Here is a 19,818-nt window from a genome sequence, read left to right on the forward strand (position 1 = left end):
TCACGATGATGACCAGCCAGAAGGTCGCGCATTGTTGAAAATTAGAGTATCGGTCATCTGAAGTGGATCGGGGCAGTTAATGAGGGGAGGAAGTTGATGGTGAACGAGCAGAGGAAACTGATGATCAAGCTGCAATGTAGGATCATATGAATGTCCAATATGGCCTCCTCCTCCATCAGGAATATCGGTAGTATTTGATGACATGTTTTTCTTTACCGTCTGCTATGTCCCGCAAAGAACCAAGCCATCTAGCTGCATATATATATAGATAATATAAATAAATAAAAATTAAAATATATTTGATATGGGCTGTAACATATATACTAAACCCAAGGTGCAAATTTATATAATCTAAGGGCCGTCATTATTAGTTACCAGCTCGTTGGTTTACCGGCCCATTAGTTAGTATCAGCACTGCTACAGGTACACGGCCATGCGTACCCATTGCGGAATCGGCTGACGTGGCATCAGCCGATATATTAAAAAAAAAAAAATGGAAATCGATTTCGTTTTAGGAAGAAACCAGAAGTTAGGTCCAAAACCCTTAATATTCTTTCGCCCATTTTTTTCTGTTTTCAGAAACCAGAACCTGTTGCTGTCGCCGTCGACTCCGGAAACCCAGAACCTCCGATATACTCCACGAGCGCCGAAACCCATTTTGAGACCACACTAACGTCGCCCTCGCTGTCGCCGTCGACTCCGGCCCACACTAACGTTGCCGTCGACTCCGGCCCACACTAACATCGCCGTCGCTGTCGCCGTCGACTCCGGAAACCCAGAACCTCCGATATACTCCACGAGCGCTGAACATGTTACACTAAAGTTTGTTTGTTTGCAAGAATAATGTAGGTACCGATTTTCTGTTTTCTCACCGAAGATCCCTCTTGAAATTGGGTCTATCTAGTTCCCTGGGTTTGCTTGTTCAAGTGGAGTATTAAACTATTTACCAACAAAAAAAATTCCAGTTTGGTTGGGGCATTATGGGTGTATCAAAAGCTGTGTAAAGAGACAGTAAGAGAGAGGCAAAGAGATGGGTTAGGTTGAATATAGAGCTGGCCTTAGCCTTCTGGGTCTGGTTTGTTATTTTCTTTTTTCTTTTTCATTTTTTTTCAACTTGGAGGGCTTTCGTTCATGATCTCTATGGTGGCAACGCTTCTGTCGCAGTTGAGCTTCAATCCTGGATATCCATAACCATCGGGTCGTTTCTCTCCCCAGAAAGGAAAACCAATATCGTTGATGTTTCCGCAGTTGAACCGCGAGTCGCGGCAGCTCGAAAACAAATCTTCGTAGCATAGAGATAGAGGAATCATGGCCAAAACCATGAATAAGAAAGATAAAGAAACAAGGGAAGAAGACGACGAGAGAAGCCAGCTGGAATCCATTTTCTGAGAGAAAAAAGTTGGTAGAAAAGTAGGATTGATGAGTAGAGATCGAATACAAAAACAGAGATATGGTAAGTTGAGAGTGGGAAGCAAAAGGAGAGTAAAGAATCAACAACCCACGAAGAGAAAGTGTGCTGCTCCTTTAATACGACTGAAAAATCGAGGGAAGGTTCCAACCCTGTGCGACGCACCGTTTCATTAAAAATATCACGTGGAACTCGTGTACGCAGTGGATACCCCAAGCCGTGTGCAAATAACATTTTTCTAGTTAGTATATATAATCTTAGAGACGGTCAAAAAGACTACAGCATTAATGATCGAGATATGAGGGATGGTTCCGTACGTATGTAACATACTTATAAATCCATTACATATATAATATTAGAGACGGTAAGGCTCAAAATACCCAAAGACTACTGCATGCAAAAAATTTAAAAAAAAAAAATTGAAATATATATATATAAAGAGAAATTATATTTATAGTTTCTATTTAGAGACTGCATTTGCAGATCATTTATTAAATTAAAAAAATTATTATTTTAGGAGAAATATTTTTATAATTCAAAAAAAAATTAAAGATAAAATTATTTAAATCTACATTACAGTCTCCAAATAAAGACTGTATATAACATTACTCATATATAAATTCTACTCATCATTATGGAGAAATCATATTTGCAATTCTAGAATATACAGTCCCTACATATTTCCTTTAAAAAATAAAAATAAATCTAGAACTCACATAAAAATTTTATTTTTTTAATAATGACTACTTTTTCTTAAAAATTTTACATGCACTGCACAATCTAGGATTGTATTACCCTGTATATATAAAAGATGTATATACCTTCATGTTGCCGTCGGGAGCACCAGTTGCCTTGGTTGCAGTCCTCGGATTAATAACATTCGGTTCAATATTCTTTGAAAGTAGTCTGTATTCGTGCATGATCCAGTTGGTTTTGGTAGGACGTTTTTGGGGTTTCCCTTCATAAAAGACAAGTGCCTTCTCGTACCCAATAGTGGGACTGTCCTTTGGGACCGGACGATCTCCTCCGGTAGCCTTCCAAAATCCCTTGCCAGCAAAACGGGCCGGACGGCTGCCATTTCGGTACCTCTTATTCCTTGGGGTGAAGAAATACAATTCTCTCTCGTACTCTTTCCGTTGAAACATATCTGTCCATAATATAAACACATAGATCATGAATAAAAATGTACATTAATGGCATTCAAACGAGGCATAAGTACAGCTTGCAGGAACCCAAAAATAGATCAGAAACTTTCTTCCATAACGAACATGATCACAACGTTAACTGATCTCACAGAGAAGGCAGAAAATAAACGACATATTTTTTAGAGAGATCAGATGCACTAACCATTGAGTTGCTTTGGACTGTACTCGTATATATCAAGATCTTGGATGATATTGGGCCACGAAAGAGGCTGATTCAAGATCATCTTCATCGAATAATGACGGACCAACTCTTCGTCAGTCGGGGAAAAGACATAACCAGGCAAAAAGAAATACAAGCTGTCTGTCCAGTTCATGATCTCTCCATGATCAAACCTTAAGAATTCCTAGTATATATAAATATGGAGATCTAGTTTGAACAAAATTTTGTCCAAGTAAGCTTTATGTCTTTTCACTTCTTTCTACCGGCACTTTCTTTTCCTACGTGTATTTAAGCATATAGCGTGCTGCTTTTTTAAGCGACTTCTAAAATGAAAGTGTATTATCTTATTTTATTCTATTTTATTATTATAAAATTTTTAAATATTTACATAAAATACAAAAAATTAAAATTTTAAAATTTTAAAATAATAATATTATTAAGAATAAGATTTTATTAAATTTTTATTTTAAAATCATCTCATCTTATCTCACTATTCAAACTGCATTTAAATTTTTTTATCAAGTTATCGAATTATCATAAAAGTGTGAGATAACTGTTGACAAGAATTTTAGCCTAGTTTCATAAACCTTTCAAATTATCTCATCCAATCCAAATATTTAAAACCATTTAAACATAAATATTTTTTAATAGATACTACTATGCCACCCAAGTTTGCCCACTTGTTGTGCCCCTAGTGCACATTGTACTCTCTTTTTTTATCTGTCTTTTTCTTTTAAATATGTTTTAAAGACCTTTAAACATTTTAAAAAAAATTTAATCCACTAATAGTCATTACCTTAATCATTAATTTAAAAAAAAAAAACATAAGCGATCAAATTAAGGAAGCAAACTTAGACAGCATCGTATCATTTCCTTTTTTAATTTTAATTTTTTAATTTTTGTATCTAATCATTATCTAATCATTGTAATTTTTCCAAACTTTCAAACAAAACATAAAAAGTAATTTAATTTTTTCAAATACCAAAATAAAAATTATATTATAACTCTCTTTTAATTTAATAATTTTTTTATTCAATTTTTTCTTTCTTATTTTTTAAAATCCCATAAAAATCTTTACTCAAACCATCTCATTATTATTAAAAAGTTATTTTTGTTTTTTTTATCTCATCTCATTTCATCTTATAATCAAATAAGGCCTTACACTTACAATAAATACATACATAAACGTGTGTGTATATATATTAATGTCTTCTTTACCTCTTGGTTTTGCTATCTATAAATTCTTTAATTATAATGAGATCTCATAAAAATAAACAAATAAATTGGTATGACTCGAAGTGATAATTAGATTATAAAATTATTTTTACTATAAAATTAATGTAATGTATCATATAAATTCACATAATTAATTTATAAATTTATTTTTATAAAGAAAATTCACAAGGCCGGATGGATGGTTTTCAATCCTCCACAGGTACTAGAAAATACGCTTTTTTCTTGCTTTCATCGTCACTGTCCTCGAATTGAGTTTTATTAATTGGTATCTGTCTTCAGGAAGCTGTTATGAAAGTATTTCAGAGAGCTTTGCAGTATAATGATCCAGAAAAGGTTTATCTAGCACTTCTGGGAATGTATGAAAGGACTGAGCAACATAAATTGGCTGATGAGCTTCTTGAAAAAATGATCAAGAAGTTCAAGCATTCCTGCATTTTTACATCCGTCAATGACGGTAAACCACGTAGGATTTGCAACTTGTGATATTCTACACCTGCATGTGTATTATAAAAATGTACCCAAAACATCACCAGCGAAAAAATGCGAGAAATCCTTTCTTCGTGCAGTGACCTTTCCTCTTCCCCCTCCCTCGCAAAAGATTTCACATCAGTTGAACCCATTTCCCTCCCTCATGCAGCGATTTCCTCTCTCCATGACAGAATAGTTTGGTTTAATGTGTTTCCCAGTTCATTATATAGAAAGCTAATGATAGAATAGTTAATTTAATTTGTTTTCCAGTTAATTGTATTTTGTTTTTAGTTGAAAATTTGTGGTGCTTTTGCACATAACCAGTATCAATTAGTTGAGTTTTTTTCATTACCAGTATCACATGTGAAATGCATAATTAATCGAACTCTAAAGATTGCATGATAAGCTTACCGGAAAGGAAAGGCATTGAGGAGAGAAAATCGATTAAGAAAAATCTAATTGTAAGTATAATTATGTATTAATCTACGCATCAATTTAATATGATTGGTTAAAAAGTAAATTTTATTAAAAATAATATTAATTTAAATTTTAAATATAAAAGAATCAGTATTAATATGTAAATTAATATGCGACTTTATTTATATGTAGTGAAACTCAATCGATTAGAGGGAGAAAAATGTATTCAGCTAATGTGAAAAAAAATTTTGCAAGGGAAGGGAAAGACGAAAGTTTTCTTGAGCGAGGGTGGGAATTTTCGCATTTTTCAGTGTGATGTTTCTAATCACATTTTTATCATGCATGCGGGTGTAGAATGTTACAAGCTGCAACTTATACGTGGCTTACTATTATTGGTGGGTGTAAAAATGTGAAAAGCATCCGTCAGGCCTGTAGTTTTTCTCTTTATAAAATTTATTATGATTTTAACACTTCTCTTTACTATAAAGTGAGCGTCTCGACTATAAAATAGGTAAACTTTTACGGGAAGCAAGCTTTTAGAAAATGCTAAATTCACCGAGAGATGAGTATCCATAATGTGTTCCGATTTATTTTATTTATTTTTTATTTAATAATTAAGAAAATCTTTTTTAATAATGTTGATAATTTTTTTAAAAGAAAATTAAAGACTAATATTTTCTTGTTTCATAACTAATTGAACTTGATACTTGTGCAATGAACAAATTAAAACTATTAATCTCATAAATAATAGCAATATCAAAAAATCATATAATTAATGGAAAATGATAGTATGATTATCATATATGCGCACTCATATATTTTTATATTTTCTTAATAGTTAAAAAAGTGACTATTAGTAAATTTATATATTTTTTATTTTTTTAATGGTTAAGGATGTTTAAAAAATACTTAAAAGAAAAAATAAAGCTTAAGAATTTTTTTTTTGTTGCAAAATTTAAAATTTACAAGTACCAAAATTGAAGTGTTTTTTAGTTAACAATCACATAAAATAACAAAAGTATTTTTTTTTTCTAACAGAGAATTGCTAGATTTACAAATAAATTTTATAAAAATAAATTCATAAATTGAAATAATTTAATATAATACGTTATATTTACTTTACAGTACTTTATAATTTTACTTTTATAAAATTTATTTGTGGATTAAATATTTCTTAAAAACATCCACTACAAGATTTAGGGCCTTTTGCAGCGATTTTAAATTTGTTGAAAATAAAATCGCTGTAATAGTCTGTTAACAGCAGCGATTTTGATACGCTGCAGAGTTTTAAAACAGTAAATTTCTTTAAAGACAATTTACAGCGATTTTATCTTTATTGCAACGAAAATGATTGCTGTAAAAAAAATACCAGTTTATTGCCGAGAATTGCAACAGTTTTTAGTGTTATTGCAACGATTTTTGTCGTCCGAGTTAGGGAAATGTTTTTGCAGCGCTGTATCGTTCGCCACTACAGCTCATGACCGCGCCAAACATCCTATTTCACTTAAAATTCCCCCCAACTTTTTTTTCCCTCACGTTTGCTCACTCCGACCGAGTTTTACCTTTCTGCTGCACTTCGACCCGTTCCCACCAAGCTTCATCGTAGCTTAATCCACCCAAACGAAAAGAAATTTCCCCTGTGTTCTCGAGTGGCTTCAGCTCCTCCACCTCTAGCCACTTTCCCGTTTCTCCCATTCGGGTTTCGTTCTATATCAGCCCTTTTTTGGTTCAGATTTTTCAAAAAAGATTTTGATCTCCCAATCGTAAACCCTAGTGTTTACGAGTCCTTCCATACCTACATTTGGCTATCGTCACCGTTTGGGAAGCTGAATGGGTCCGTTTCCACCTTCGCTGGAATAGACGATTCCATGCCTCCATTTCCCATCCGAAGTGCCTAGTCCTCTGTTTTCCAGAATGATCAAACAAGGCTCCAGGTATATTCTATTTCTTGTGAATTTATGAAACCCCTTTACGAGTATCTCCTATTTCTTGTGTATCTTGCTACATTAGGGATATGAAAGTGATGTGAATGTGTGTCTGTTTGAGGTATAATGGTTGTGTATCTGCCTCTTGTGTTTGGATTGCTCAATCTGTGTGTATGGGATTGCCAAATTATCATACTTTTTTAGTAATTTTGTTATAAGTTTATAAAGACCCTATAAAATGGCTTGAGATTTCTTCCATTTACGTAAGCTATACGTAAGCTAACTCATCACTATCTTTGGAAGACAGTGATGCACATGCCCACCTCCCTAACATGTATATATCTAGGGTATGGTATGAACTCAATCTACTTGTTGGTGATTATGACCTTGTATGAGATTATATACAATCCATTATGATGCGTTTTGACAATATTATAGTTTTGTAATTGTCTGTATAAAATTAGGTTCTGATTATATACTTTTATGATATATAACTACAATCCGATTTATTAAAATAAAATTAAATCTATAATGTCTTAGTAAATAGTTATATATATAGGTTATAATTTTGAAGTATAAGGTTCAGTAAGAGAGGTTTTCATGACTTCAATTGATCTTATGGGAAGTACCCAAGATAATACCTAATGCATTTCCCTTCAAATGTGAAAGATGTTCACCCATTAGCCTTGTAATAGGCTGTAATATATAGCCTCCAAAGTCCATGCATGTGACTGTGTTTATGGAGATGCTGATTCTGTTATGCCCAAAGATGCTTTTGTCAATGGGAGAACATTTCTTTCTGTGGTGAGAATTTTCTGTCTGTCCACTGGCAAAACAAAAGAAAGTAGCATTTTATTAGTTATGATACCAAAGTTTATTAATAAAAATGGGGTACAACTAAATCAGGAACAACTTCATTCAGGGATTTCATCCTTAAAACACAGGGATGACCAAACCTATGATGCCAAAGTTTAACCAAAGTGCATTTCCTGGATACAAAATAAACAGATAGTTGTTCAAATACTCATTTTTGAACAACTGAACAATTTGATCTTGTTCATTGTGATTTATGGAGATCATTATACATCCACAAACCGTTGAAGGTCACGAATATATCTTAAGGCTAGCAACATGATTGTACATGTGCTACATAGGTATATCTTTATTAATGTCCATTTGAAGTCTCAATCATCATTGCAAATATGCAATCCAAACTAATTAAAACACAACTCAAGGCTTCAGAATTAAGAAATTCTGTACTAATCATGGTACACAATTTTTCTGTTTGTCCTTTTCTAAAGTCTAAAGATGTCTTACATCAGTTTAGTTGTATTGAAGCTCCACAACAATTTCTGCTGTAGAGTGCAAGCGCTGCAACCACCAACATATTCTAAACATAGCTTTGAAAAATTATGTTTCAATCTCACTTGCCTTTTCTTTTATATGGTGATATTAACTTTTTCAGCCACTCATATATCTATTAATCTACCACCAACACTTATTTTGAATAACAAATCTCTTTGTGAATTACTTTTCCATTCTCCTTCTAGTTATGATCACCTCAAAACTGTTGGATGCCTCTGTTTTGCCTCATTCTTAACTAGATCCCGATCCAAATTACAACCTAGAGCACAAAAATATGTTCTCCTTGGTTATCATTTTGTTATAAAAGGTTATAAACTCTTAGGTCCTGTTATAAATGAATATTTTATTTCTAGACATATTGTTTTTCTTGAGCATGTCTTCCTCTATAAAATCTTGGCCTCTTTGCCTTTTCCTTCTCATACCATCACCAAATCAATCATAAATAGTACTTCTTGTTGTTCTGCCTTCAACAACTCTGAAGTTGATCAACTTAATCCCTACATGGAGACATCTCTTTTATAAGACCTTCTTTATCTCCATATTCAAATAAAGTTTCAAAATGATTGTATCTTTACCATTTTGAATTTCATCTCAAATTCAAGGACCTCTTGGTTATTTGTAGAATTCTTATTATATCTCTTCTACTACACACTCTACATCATATTTTTTCTTGTTCTACCATAGGTTCTTTTTCTCATCCTGTAGGTTCTTTTTCTGTTCCTGTAGGTAGTCAATATGATATTATAGTAACTATCCTATGATGATATCAGCGTTTTTCATAGATATAAATACTTTGCCCTTGAATTTATTTTCTGTTATACGTTGTTTAAATTTTATCATCAGGCAATCCAATACTCTCATTGGAGAGATGCCATGGTTTTAGAGATTGTAGCCTTGGAAACAAAAAATACTTGGACTATTACACTTTATGACTTGAGATAAACAACCCATTTGGTTGTAAATGGTATATGAAGTCAAATATAGAGCTGATGCTTATACTGTATGAATTTCCAACTGGGTTGGTTGCTAAGGGTCAAAACACTTTATGTGTTTTGTTGGATTATTTTGAAACCTTCTCACCTCTATTCTAAGATGGTCACTAATTGAACCTTACTTGCTATAGCAGCCGCCCAGAAAGGGCATTTAGTACAGCTTTATGGGTTTAATACTTTTTTAACATGGTGATTTGTTGGAAGAAGTTTACATGATTTTACCTCATGTTTTCAAACTAAGGGGAGTCCAAAGTTTGCAAATTAAAGAAGTCTTTAAGGTTTGAAGCATTCCTCACATAAATTAGGTTGTTTTGAGTTCAATAAACACTTTTTTTGCACGCTGTTTTGTAATGCCCAGAACTGCTTATTCCCTTTTCACTAGACTAGTGGCAATTCATTTAATGCTTTATTTGTATATGTTGAGTTATATTCTAGAAACTTTCAATGATTTCCAAGTGTGTTGATTAGCTGAAACATTTGATTGATGAAAAATCAATGATGATAAATCTTGTAAAGCTTAATACTAGTTCCTTGGTCTAGAAGTGGCTCGATCTTCTCAAGACATTTCTTTATACCAACGATAATTATGCACTTGAGACAGTTCAAGAGGCTAGTTTGCCTGATTTTGTGCCCTGCCATATGACTTGATTTTGTAAAAGTGTTACACGTGAAAAACCCATTATGCATGAATGTCCAGCCAATTATAGCAAAATAAATGAAAGATGGTAGCATACTTATTTCATCCTGTAACACAAACTACTAACAGGCTGCAGGCATTCTGTGCATATGCTTATACAGACCCTTGTACTAATTTCGAGAACTCTGACTTTAGGCTGTCTCAGATTGAAAGAGGAAACTCATCAGATAAGAACATCAAGATGAAAACCAAAAACCTATAACCAGATGAAATTAAATATATATATATATATATATGAGTAATGCTTTTCAACTTCCTATTAACCATCGTCCTGTTATGTGGCATCAAATTTTTGGAAAATTACTTTTTTTTATTTTTCACCTACTTTAGAAAAAATAAATTCCATTATTTGCCAATCATCATCCTAGTTTAGGGTACCCAATTGTTGGTTTTTGTGGTCTAGAATACATTTTCCAAAAATGGGTGAAAACTTGGGGTGAAAAATGGAAATCATTATTGTGATAAAAAAACATATTCTTATAACAATAATAAAACAGTTGGTGCGCTCAAGTTGTACCATGTCCTGCCTCCAATATTCCCCTAATGTTCATGTGAATTCCAAAATGTGGAATTTATCCATACATGCTAAATAATAATATTTTGACTATAAGCAAGTTTCATTCAAAACTTGAAAAATATGGCTGTGAGAATATTGTGTTATAATATCTACTTACCTAGGATGGATTTATGCTCCTCATAATCCATGGTGCTTAAATGGGAAAGGAACTGTAGTTTTAGGATATACCACAAACTATCTGTTTAAACTGTAGTGTTGCAAACAAGAAACTCCTTCATTCCCTTTTTCTGCAGCAATGTGAACTTGTACGTGAAAGACTGCCTAGCTTGAATTAATGGTATTTGGAACTTAATGTACGAAGGCCCATATGGTCCAGTAGGAAAGTCTTTGCTTATCCAACTTTAATTGGATAAGCATTTTAATAACAAAAGAAAATGAAGGAAGATTCATAGCAATCAGCTACTTTTATCCATTATGTTTGGGGCATAATGCTGTCTTACAGTGTATGGCATTTCCTGAAACTGTTGAGGCCTTCTTTGATATTGATACCAGTGGCATTTTTGCATTGTATGGTGTCTCATTGGTAATTTCTTCATCTTTTCTATCATCTTCTTGGGCATATATGACTGGGAATGGAAATATTCTGTTCATAGTGACAATCTTCCTGGTGTTTCAATAGAAATGCAAATTTCCATTCTTTGAACCTATATATACTTGTATGTCATTAAAAGTTACCTTCAAGCGCAAACCAGCCCGAAATACGATATATATAGAGAAGAACACATGATAAACAGGTACATCTAGAAGCAGGAGATCATGATCGATCATTTTTCTGAAGTGTAGCTTCCAGTACTGGCAGTCACCTTGAATTGCTGTGATTTAACCTGGTTGAGCTTCCTCTAGCCCATTGTGCCGTGAGATGCACAACGGGCTAGAGGAAGCTTTTGTTGGTAATTAACAGATTGCATAAGTACTACTGAAGTACTTATGCAATCTGTTGGTCTTATATTATTTATTCACACGGGTTTGCATAGTTGTATAATGTTTTAATGCTTTCATGATACCTCTAACATGGATTGGTGATAATAAGTGTTGGGAATTGATTATCTAATGTGAACCCCTATACTAGTAATGAGACTCCTCTTATGGATATCTTTTTGAAGGACAAGCATTTCTAACTTGGAATTGGCCGTCTTTCCTATCTGTAATTTTTTTCTCTATATAAATGTTTCTGGTATTGATATTAGGTTCTCTGGAAATTTAATACATATATGGGTATACGTATTCAAGTCTTGCCTGTTATTTATGTCGCATAGTTGTTTCCTAAACAAATGCCATCATTGTTTTGTACCCTAGGAAAATTAGGCTGTAAACGGTGAAGTGCAACTTTTGGTGGTCCATTTGGGTGATTCTTCTTATTATCTTGCGAACAGGGGCCCTTTTCGAGGTAATTACTGTATATGTCTTTAAGTAACCACTATTATATGCCTTGATTGATATATTTTATACTTGAGGAACAAACCATGCTACCATATGTTTCAATAGGTAGCAATATGGTAGTTTCAGTTCTGTTGGTTCTCCCTCATGCTTGTCGGCATAATTCCATAAGATGTGAAGTTTAGCAATGCTACCTTCCAGCTAGTTTTCCTGCAATTGGTTTTGTGACACTAATATTTTAAGTCCAGCCTCATTATGAGTATATGTACATGCAAGGTTGTGCTTCAATAGATTTCCAGTGGGGTCAATATTACCCTTCTCACTCATTTTTGGAACTCTTATTTTTATATTTGCAAATTGCACCATTTGACCCCGCTTGCTAAATTATTGAACATGTTTGGTGGCTGATGTATCAGAAATTATGTGTTTTATAAATGTCTAAATATAATACACCCTTTTGTAAATTTTTGTATTTAATACATATATGATATCTAAACGTGCATGTCATTTTTTCAGTTAGTAATTTAGATTCTGAGAGTATGATTTCGTACATAAAAACATTGTATGTCAATAACCTGATTATCATTCCTTGCACAGTAATTTGTCCTGCTAGTGTAAAGCTATTCTGAATACATATGATATTTAGGTAAAACCGTTTCCCCTACGATGACAACACGCCAAGTTACTGGTATAAAATTAAAATCTCGTTTCACTTTATGGGGTGAGTGAGCCTTCTACCTATTGTATTATCAATTTGGGGAAAAGTCGTCCATGATATACATGTTCATCATACACTGTTAACATCTACAAGTCATTTGTGAATGGATTCATTAAACATGAATCCACATCACTATCACACATCCTTCCTTTTTCACAACCTCCATACTTTAGTAGGATGTACCTTCGTTTAGCAATTGCAGTTCAAATTTGCATTTTGAACTGCAATTTCATGAAATAAGTATCTTAATTTCAAGGAGAAAAAATTACCTATATATACCAACTACACGCTTCCATAACCTCCATTCTAGTTCTAATTCCTGTTAGCATCTTTATATGCATTTTAACGCCATATACCAACAACTACCCAGATAGTACCATATTTAACATCTTGACATATTCTGCAGCAATTGGTATACTCCTGGCATGTTAAAACCAAACTGTTCAACATAACCTGTATCATTCCACAACGATCAGCATGACAACCCCGGTTAGCATCATCACATCCATCTTCTCTTGTCATCCACTACATGTTGCTTCGAGTTGGATGCTTATATTCTGAATACACCATTCCACTTTCGCAAAATCATTGAGATCTTTCCTCTTAGCTAAATGGAACCCTATTTACTATACCAAGTAACTAATATGCTGATTTCAACTATTTTAGATGGACAAAAGCTGGATGAACTTGCCTAATAGACTTCGATCGCCTGCATATGCCGAGGGGGTTAACACTTTCCTCAACCTAGCACGAAACCATTCTCGAGGAAGTGATCGCATTCGATGTCCATGCCGTGCATGCTGTAATACTCTCTTCTTGCCTATATTTGATGTGGAGACTCACTTGTTTATGAAAGGGATCAACCCAAATTATACCCAGTGGATCTTTCATGGGGAGGAGGAAACACGAAATTTCAATGATGACGACGACGATAGTGTTGCTGATTCTTCCAATGAATACATTGATGACATGGATCATATGTTAGATGACATTCGGGCAGGCACATTTGTGGACCACGCCCAAGATCATAGTAATCCATTGCCAACTGCTACGTCAATACCAGATCCTGACATCCTGAGTTCATCTTTTGAGCAGCTACTAGAGGATGCCCGACGTCCACTTTTTCCTGGCTGTACAAAATTCTCAAAACTGTCATTCATTGTGAAGTTGTTACACATTAAGACACTTGGTGGGTGGTCAATAAAGTCGTTTGATATGCTACTTAATTTGTTGCGGACTGCCTTTCCTGATGCTGAATTGCCACATTCATATGAGGAGTCAAGGTCATTGGAGTGGGGTTTGGGTATGAATTATCACAAAATTCATGCATGTCCCAATGACTGCATCTTATTCTGGAAGGAAAATGCTGATCTTAATGAATGTCCTACCTGTAAGGCTTCAAGGTGGGTGCCTAATACACACAATGCTCGTCCTATCCCTAAAAAAGTGTTGAGGCATTTTCCTTTGAAGCCAAGATTGCAACGTCTTTTCATGACTGCAAATATAGCACGTGATATGAGGTGGCATAAAGAGCAACGGCCAACCGATGATGGGGAAAGTATGAGACATCCTGCAGACGCAGAGTCCTGGAAGAGATTTGATGAAGACTATAGTTGGTTCGCACAGGATGCTCGCAACGTTCGGCTTGGTCTCGCAAGTGGCGGTTTCAATCCTTTCAACAATATGGCTAAACCGTATAGGATTTGGCCGGTTATCCTGGTACCGTATAACTTGCCACCGTGGTTGTGCATGAAGGACCAATTCTTCATGACATCCCTCATTATTCCTGGACCAAAATCTGCAGGTAATGACATTGATGTTTACTTGCAACCGTTAGTCGACGAACTTCTTGAATTTTGGGAACAAGGGGTACCTACGTATGATGCCTCCACAAAGGAAACCTTCATGTTGCAGGTTGCTTTAATGTGGACAATCAATGACTTTCCAGCCTATGGAATTCTTTCTGGTTGGTCAACAAAAGGAAGATTGGCTTGTCCTACTTGTAATGAGGGCATAGACGCCAATTGGTTGAAGTATGGCAGAAAACATTGTTATATGGGACATCGTCGTTTCTTGCCGCCCCATCACATGTGGCGAAAGAGAAAAAATGACTTCAATGGTAAAGAAGATCATCGCATGCCACCAAGGGTTTTAGAAGGATCAGATATTGAAGCTCAGCTGTTGATGCTTGGGGATGTGCAATTCGGTAAATCTTATCGAAAGAGAAAACGAACTGTTGAGGAGTTGAACTGGACAAAATATAGCATTTTCTTCAAGCTACCGTATTGGATAACCCTACGTCTTCGACATAATCTAGATGTCATGCATATTGAAAAGAATATATTCGATAACATATTGAGCACTTTAATGAACATTCCTGGTAAAACTAAAGATAATATCAACTCTCGACGTGATCTGGAGATTTTTGAATTCAGAAAAGAATTACATTTGAAGTATGACGGTGAACGTGTTACAATGCCACACTCAATGTATACATTACACGGTGAGGAAAGGAAGAAGTTTTGTGAATGGCTGGTCGATGTGAAATTTCCAGATGGATTCGCTTCGAACATCTCGCATTGTGTTTCTTTACGAGATTGCCGAATCTCAGGGTTGAAAAGCCATGACTGCCATGTTTTCATGCAAAGACTACTTCCTATTGCTGTTGGGGGGTTTTTACGACCTGATATTGGATTGGCCTTGACTGAACTGTGCACTTTCTTCAAGGGGTTGTGTGCTCGAACCCTGGATGTTAACCAAATATCACAGTTTCAAACTGATATTGCCACAATTCTATGCAAATTGGAGATGATATTTCCCCCATCTTTTTTCGATGTCATGGTCCACCTAGTTGTGCATTTACCCCGTGAGGCCATACTTGGTGGTCCAGTACAATATAGGTGGATGTATCCATTTGAGAGATATCTCGGCAAGTTCAAGCGGTATGTTAAGAATAAAGCCCGACCAGAAGGCTCAATAGCCGAAGCCTACATTCACATTGAATGCCTAACATTTTGCTCATTGTATCTCCAAGATGTTGAGACGAAATTTACTCGAGTTGATCGCAACATTGATGGTGAAGCCGAGAGTATAGATGGATTCAAAATTTTCAACCAAAAAGTTCGTCCGATTGGTACCGCTTCCAACAGGCAATTATCAGATAAACTCCTAACTGAAGCAACCTGGTACGTCCTCAACAACTGCGCTGAGATTGGACCTTACCTAGAGTAAGCATTAATAATCCCTCAAGTTTAAAAAATAGTAATTTCAGCTTTTTGGAGACAATCCTACATATCTTTTTGAAAATGATGATAATCATTTGGCTTCTACAAATGCAGGGAGCATTACGAGAAATGTAGGGTGCACAACCCAAATTCTATTGATCGAACACATCATACTGAATTTCCAACTTGGTTGAAGAAACGTGTAAGTTAGCTTCCTCCCTATCTATTTAGATGAACCCGACCCTTTAGGATTGGCCTTCAAAAATCTATAACTGAGGCGCTTCCAACAAAATATTGATGTAGGTTCAAGACCAGCGTATCACCAACCCACTTGATGTGGTCGATGATCTATATGCATTAGTTTGTGGTCCTGAACGGTGGGTTGCATCCTATACTGCATGCGTAATAAATGGCAAAAGGTTCCATACTAAACAACGTGAACTTCGGCGCCGTACACAGAACAGCGGGGTGTTGGTAACTGGGGATGAAAATACTAATAATGTAGACTTCTACGGTGTTATTAATGAGATCGTGGAGTTACACTACATGGGTTGGCGTCGGGTGTACTTATTTATGTGTGATTGGTTTGACGTTGGTGATCCAAGACGAGGGGTACGAGTTGATAACCATATGACTAGTATCAACATGGATAGGACTTGGTATAAGGATGAACCATTTGTGTTGGCATGCCAGGCTTCCCAATGTTTTTACATCAGAGATATAAAGGCTAAAGGGAGATGGTTTGTGGTGCAGAAGTACACAAACAGGAATGTATATGACATTCCATCGGTGCCAAGAGTGTTAGAAGACCTTGATGGCTCAACAAGTGATGATGATGCATATCAAGAAACTGAGGAGTCATATGATTATGCACCACTGCAGTGCAATGCATGTCCAGTGACAACTCCACTGAATAGGGATGATGTAGAACCTATCTTGATTGATGCACAAGATGTGACAAGTTCGGTTGGTCAGAAGGTGGGTGAGGAAGACTTTATTGACGATGACATGATTGATTCTGGTTCGGGAGATGCTTCTGGTGATGGGGAATATTCAGATGAGGAGGACTTTTCCACAGATGCCGAGTCTCTATCAGCCTAGGCAACTGGCTAGAATTGTTGCTGCATCCAAGATATTTGAGTTTACCTTTATCAAAATGTGTATTAGGACAATATGCAGTTTCTAGATATATATGTATGCTTCTTTCAACTCCAACTAGAATGATCTGACATTGTTATGAGTCGTTCATTTGGGTCAAGTAAGATGATAACATTTCATATTCAGTAGTTTGAAAAATCATTTACTTCTTCATGGCAGTTACTTTTTGATTATAGGTGTAATGGTGTTTCTTACCTGCTTGGCTTTTTGGTCAATTCACGTTGATGCAAATCATGCACTGTTTGGCATGATTAATGCATGTAAACTTTGTACTGAAAAATGAAGTAGCATTGATTACTTCCCAACTTTGTCATTTCCTTGATCTCTAGTGCATACAACCATATATATGACATGGCTTATATAATATTGTCCGATGTTTAATTGATTGAAACATGTGCCAACTCCAACTCCTATTGCTAAATTAATTATAAACTTTTATTTTAAGACATCCTGTATATATATAACATGTTTTTAATTGACCATGTGGGCTTATTGTTGTTCTTTGGCTAGTAACCAGGTCTTGACCAAATTGCACAGGGGGACGCCAATTTGAAGTTTGTCTATTGCCAACTTTAGATAGCAAGAAATGAGGATCAACCCCGGAGGTAAATAAGTTTGTCTATTGGAATTCCTTTTAGTTGGTAGAGCGGGCACTTTTCCAATAATGTTATAATACAACCCCTATGGATTGCTATATACGTGTACAAGTGTGGTAAAATATAGTAATACACTGTTTGCAGTTGATATTAGTCGCATTAAAATGGGTTAGTAGACTGCTTTTTCATTTAATGTGGATCCCACTCAACTACTCATTGGTTGGAATCGCTTCTGACTTGTGAATGGGGTTTTTTATATATTTGCAGATGACATGATCGAAGAAAGTTCCCGAGGAAGAGGGGCTGGACGACGTGGAAGAGGCCGTCGATTTGTACCCTACTCAACCAGAGCACGCCGACCACGAGGAGTTCGTATTAGTTCATACCACAGCCCTGCAAATGAAGATAATGAGTCCGGCTCGGATGACTCAACTCAGCCTCCCAGTCATCCATGGGAGCCTCCATGTCCCATTCCGATGCCCCCACCCGAGCCGGATAGAGAACCCTCACCCGTAAGAGAGCCTCAACCTACTGGGGGGAACATTGTTACTATTGTCCCCCCACCTAACGGAGAAAATATGGGTACAGTTGTCACCCCACCAAACGGAGATAATATCGGTACGGTTGTCATTTCTTTACCCTTTTGGTATAGGCAAGAAAGATGATTTCTTAAGATTGATAGTTTCTTTTTGTTATGTTTGTAATACAGATGCGACTGCCCCCACAATGACTGAAACAAACCAGGAGCAGCCCAAACGGAAACGTGGGCCAGCTAAGTGTATTGCGTTCGAAATGTTGAGACGGCAAGGAAAAGTTTTGTTGAAGATTAATGATGGCGAAACAGCACCATGCTGTACGAACTCTTCCATGTTCACAGCACGGCTAACGCAAATTGTAAAACAACACTGCGATATGAGCTATGCGAGATGGACCAATGTGCCACAAGCACTCAAGGATGAGTTGGTCGACCGTGTGAGAGTAAGATATGTGCTTTTCATTTTGTACAATGTATAGAGGTGGGCGTACAAAAGAGAATAACATGTTAACATGATGATCATCAATGTAGGCTGACTTCGTGTTGGATTGGGATCGGGAGAATCATAGGTTGACCGTCTTGAAGCAGCTGCGAAAGAGGTTCAATGCATTCCATCACCAATTACACAAAAAATATGAATCTTATGAAAGCCACGAAGAGGCATTGGCCTTTGGATGTTCAATGGTTGACTTGAACGTTTGGGTTACCCTGTGTCGGAGGTGGGGAAGCGAGGAATTCAAGGTATGTATTGGTTATTGAAAATTTATAATTTTGGAATTTAACAAGGGCATGCAATGCATGTCTATTTATTATGTGGTTTGGGTAAGCTGACATTGGGTATACAATGGTAGAAAATGGCTCGGCAAAATCGGGAGAATAGAAAGGCGTTATATGTCAACCACACAGCTGGCCGGAAATCCTTTGTAAGGATCTTGGAGGAGAAGGTATGTAAAAAGACACTGATTTTAGTCTAGTATGCTGTCACAACCCATTGTCTTGCTGATCATTTCTATCACAAACCTATTGATGCATTCCCACTAATCTACTGCTATTACAATAAATCTGGCCAAATAATGTACTTAACATACAATTGTTTGTATTGGTTTATATAACTGAGAGCAATATAGAATGATTGAATTAGTTTGTGACTATATGATATAGGAAATGTAGGGCGGCCTTGTGTTTTTGTCTCTTGTGTATTGATTTGATGTGTTTGTGTGGTTGACGGCTAGCATTTGTGCATATCTTTCCCAAAAAAATATTTTGATCTCACATGAACATATACCTAACATCCTTACACACTTGTAGCGGGCTGCAAATGCGGATTTGGTGGAGTTCTATAAAGAGACTCATTTCTCAAAGAAGACCGGAAAATTTGTCACATCAGCAACTGAAGCCACTTATGTGAGTATGATTAACCTTACCTAGGTTATATATTGTGTTTCAATGGATAGTTACCAGCTTTTGCTTCTGAATGGGGGTTTTTCATATGTCAGTACACGACTTATAAATTTTATCTAATTTATAAAATTTTCACATGCAGAAGGAGATGGTTGAGAAGCTGGATGGTCTTGAGCCTGAGCAACGCACCAATGAGGCAGCAGTAAGTGTATTTAGGGAGGTCCTTGGCTCTAGACCTGGATATTCAAGGGGGCTAGGAGAGATGGTCATACCGGAGTCGACAAGACAGCGAGACAGGGAGAGAGAAAAAGAGTACCTTGCAATGATTGAAAAACACAAGCAAGATGCAGACCAATACA

At 35.9% G+C, this 19,818-nt stretch overlaps 2 protein-coding genes across 2 annotated transcripts; one reads left to right on the forward strand and one right to left on the reverse strand.

The window, feature by feature from the left end:
- Positions 1 to 2,050: 2,050 nt before the first annotated feature.
- Positions 2,051 to 2,988, reverse strand: LOC122319006 (NAC transcription factor 32-like). Its single transcript, XM_043136859.1, has 2 exons — positions 2,756 to 2,988; positions 2,051 to 2,555 (listed from the first exon to the last, which is right to left on the reverse strand). Exons 1-2 carry the CDS (start codon positions 2,925 to 2,927, stop codon positions 2,200 to 2,202), a joined length of 528 nt encoding a protein of 175 aa, XP_042992793.1. The 5' UTR covers positions 2,928 to 2,988; the 3' UTR covers positions 2,051 to 2,199.
- Positions 2,989 to 4,187: 1,199 nt separating this feature from the next.
- On the forward strand, positions 4,188 to 16,870 carry LOC122274563. Its single transcript, XM_043083588.1, has 9 exons — positions 4,188 to 4,208; positions 4,289 to 4,463; positions 7,529 to 7,623; positions 10,893 to 10,973; positions 13,212 to 13,828; positions 13,949 to 15,279; positions 15,580 to 15,772; positions 15,884 to 15,971; positions 16,073 to 16,870. The coding sequence occupies exons 1-9, from the start codon at positions 4,188 to 4,190 to the stop codon at positions 16,868 to 16,870; spliced, it is 3,399 nt and encodes a 1,132-aa protein (XP_042939522.1).
- The last annotated feature ends 2,948 nt before the right edge of the window (positions 16,871 to 19,818 follow it).

Source organism: Carya illinoinensis, chromosome 8 (assembly GCF_018687715.1).
Source record: "Carya illinoinensis cultivar Pawnee chromosome 8, C.illinoinensisPawnee_v1, whole genome shotgun sequence".
Lineage (NCBI taxonomy): Eukaryota > Viridiplantae > Streptophyta > Magnoliopsida > Fagales > Juglandaceae > Carya > Carya illinoinensis.

Bases quoted from the DNA above. Each gene is read 5' to 3' on its own strand.
- LOC122319006 (XM_043136859.1), bottom strand. From the start codon at position 2,927: ATGAACTGGACAGACAGCTTGTATTTCTTTTTGCCTGGTTATGTCTTT. The intron at 2,556-2,755 runs GTTAGTGCATCT...TATTATGGACAG, and splicing joins CAGTCCAAAGCAACTCAATG to ATATGTTTCAACGGAAAGAG.
- LOC122274563 (XM_043083588.1), top strand. From the start codon at position 4,188: ATGGTTTTCAATCCTCCACAG. The intron at 15,280-15,579 runs GTGCTCGAACCC...TGTATCTCCAAG, and splicing joins CACTTTCTTCAAGGGGTTGT to ATGTTGAGACGAAATTTACT. The intron at 15,972-16,072 runs GTAAGTTAGCTT...ATATTGATGTAG, and splicing joins CAACTTGGTTGAAGAAACGT to GTTCAAGACCAGCGTATCAC.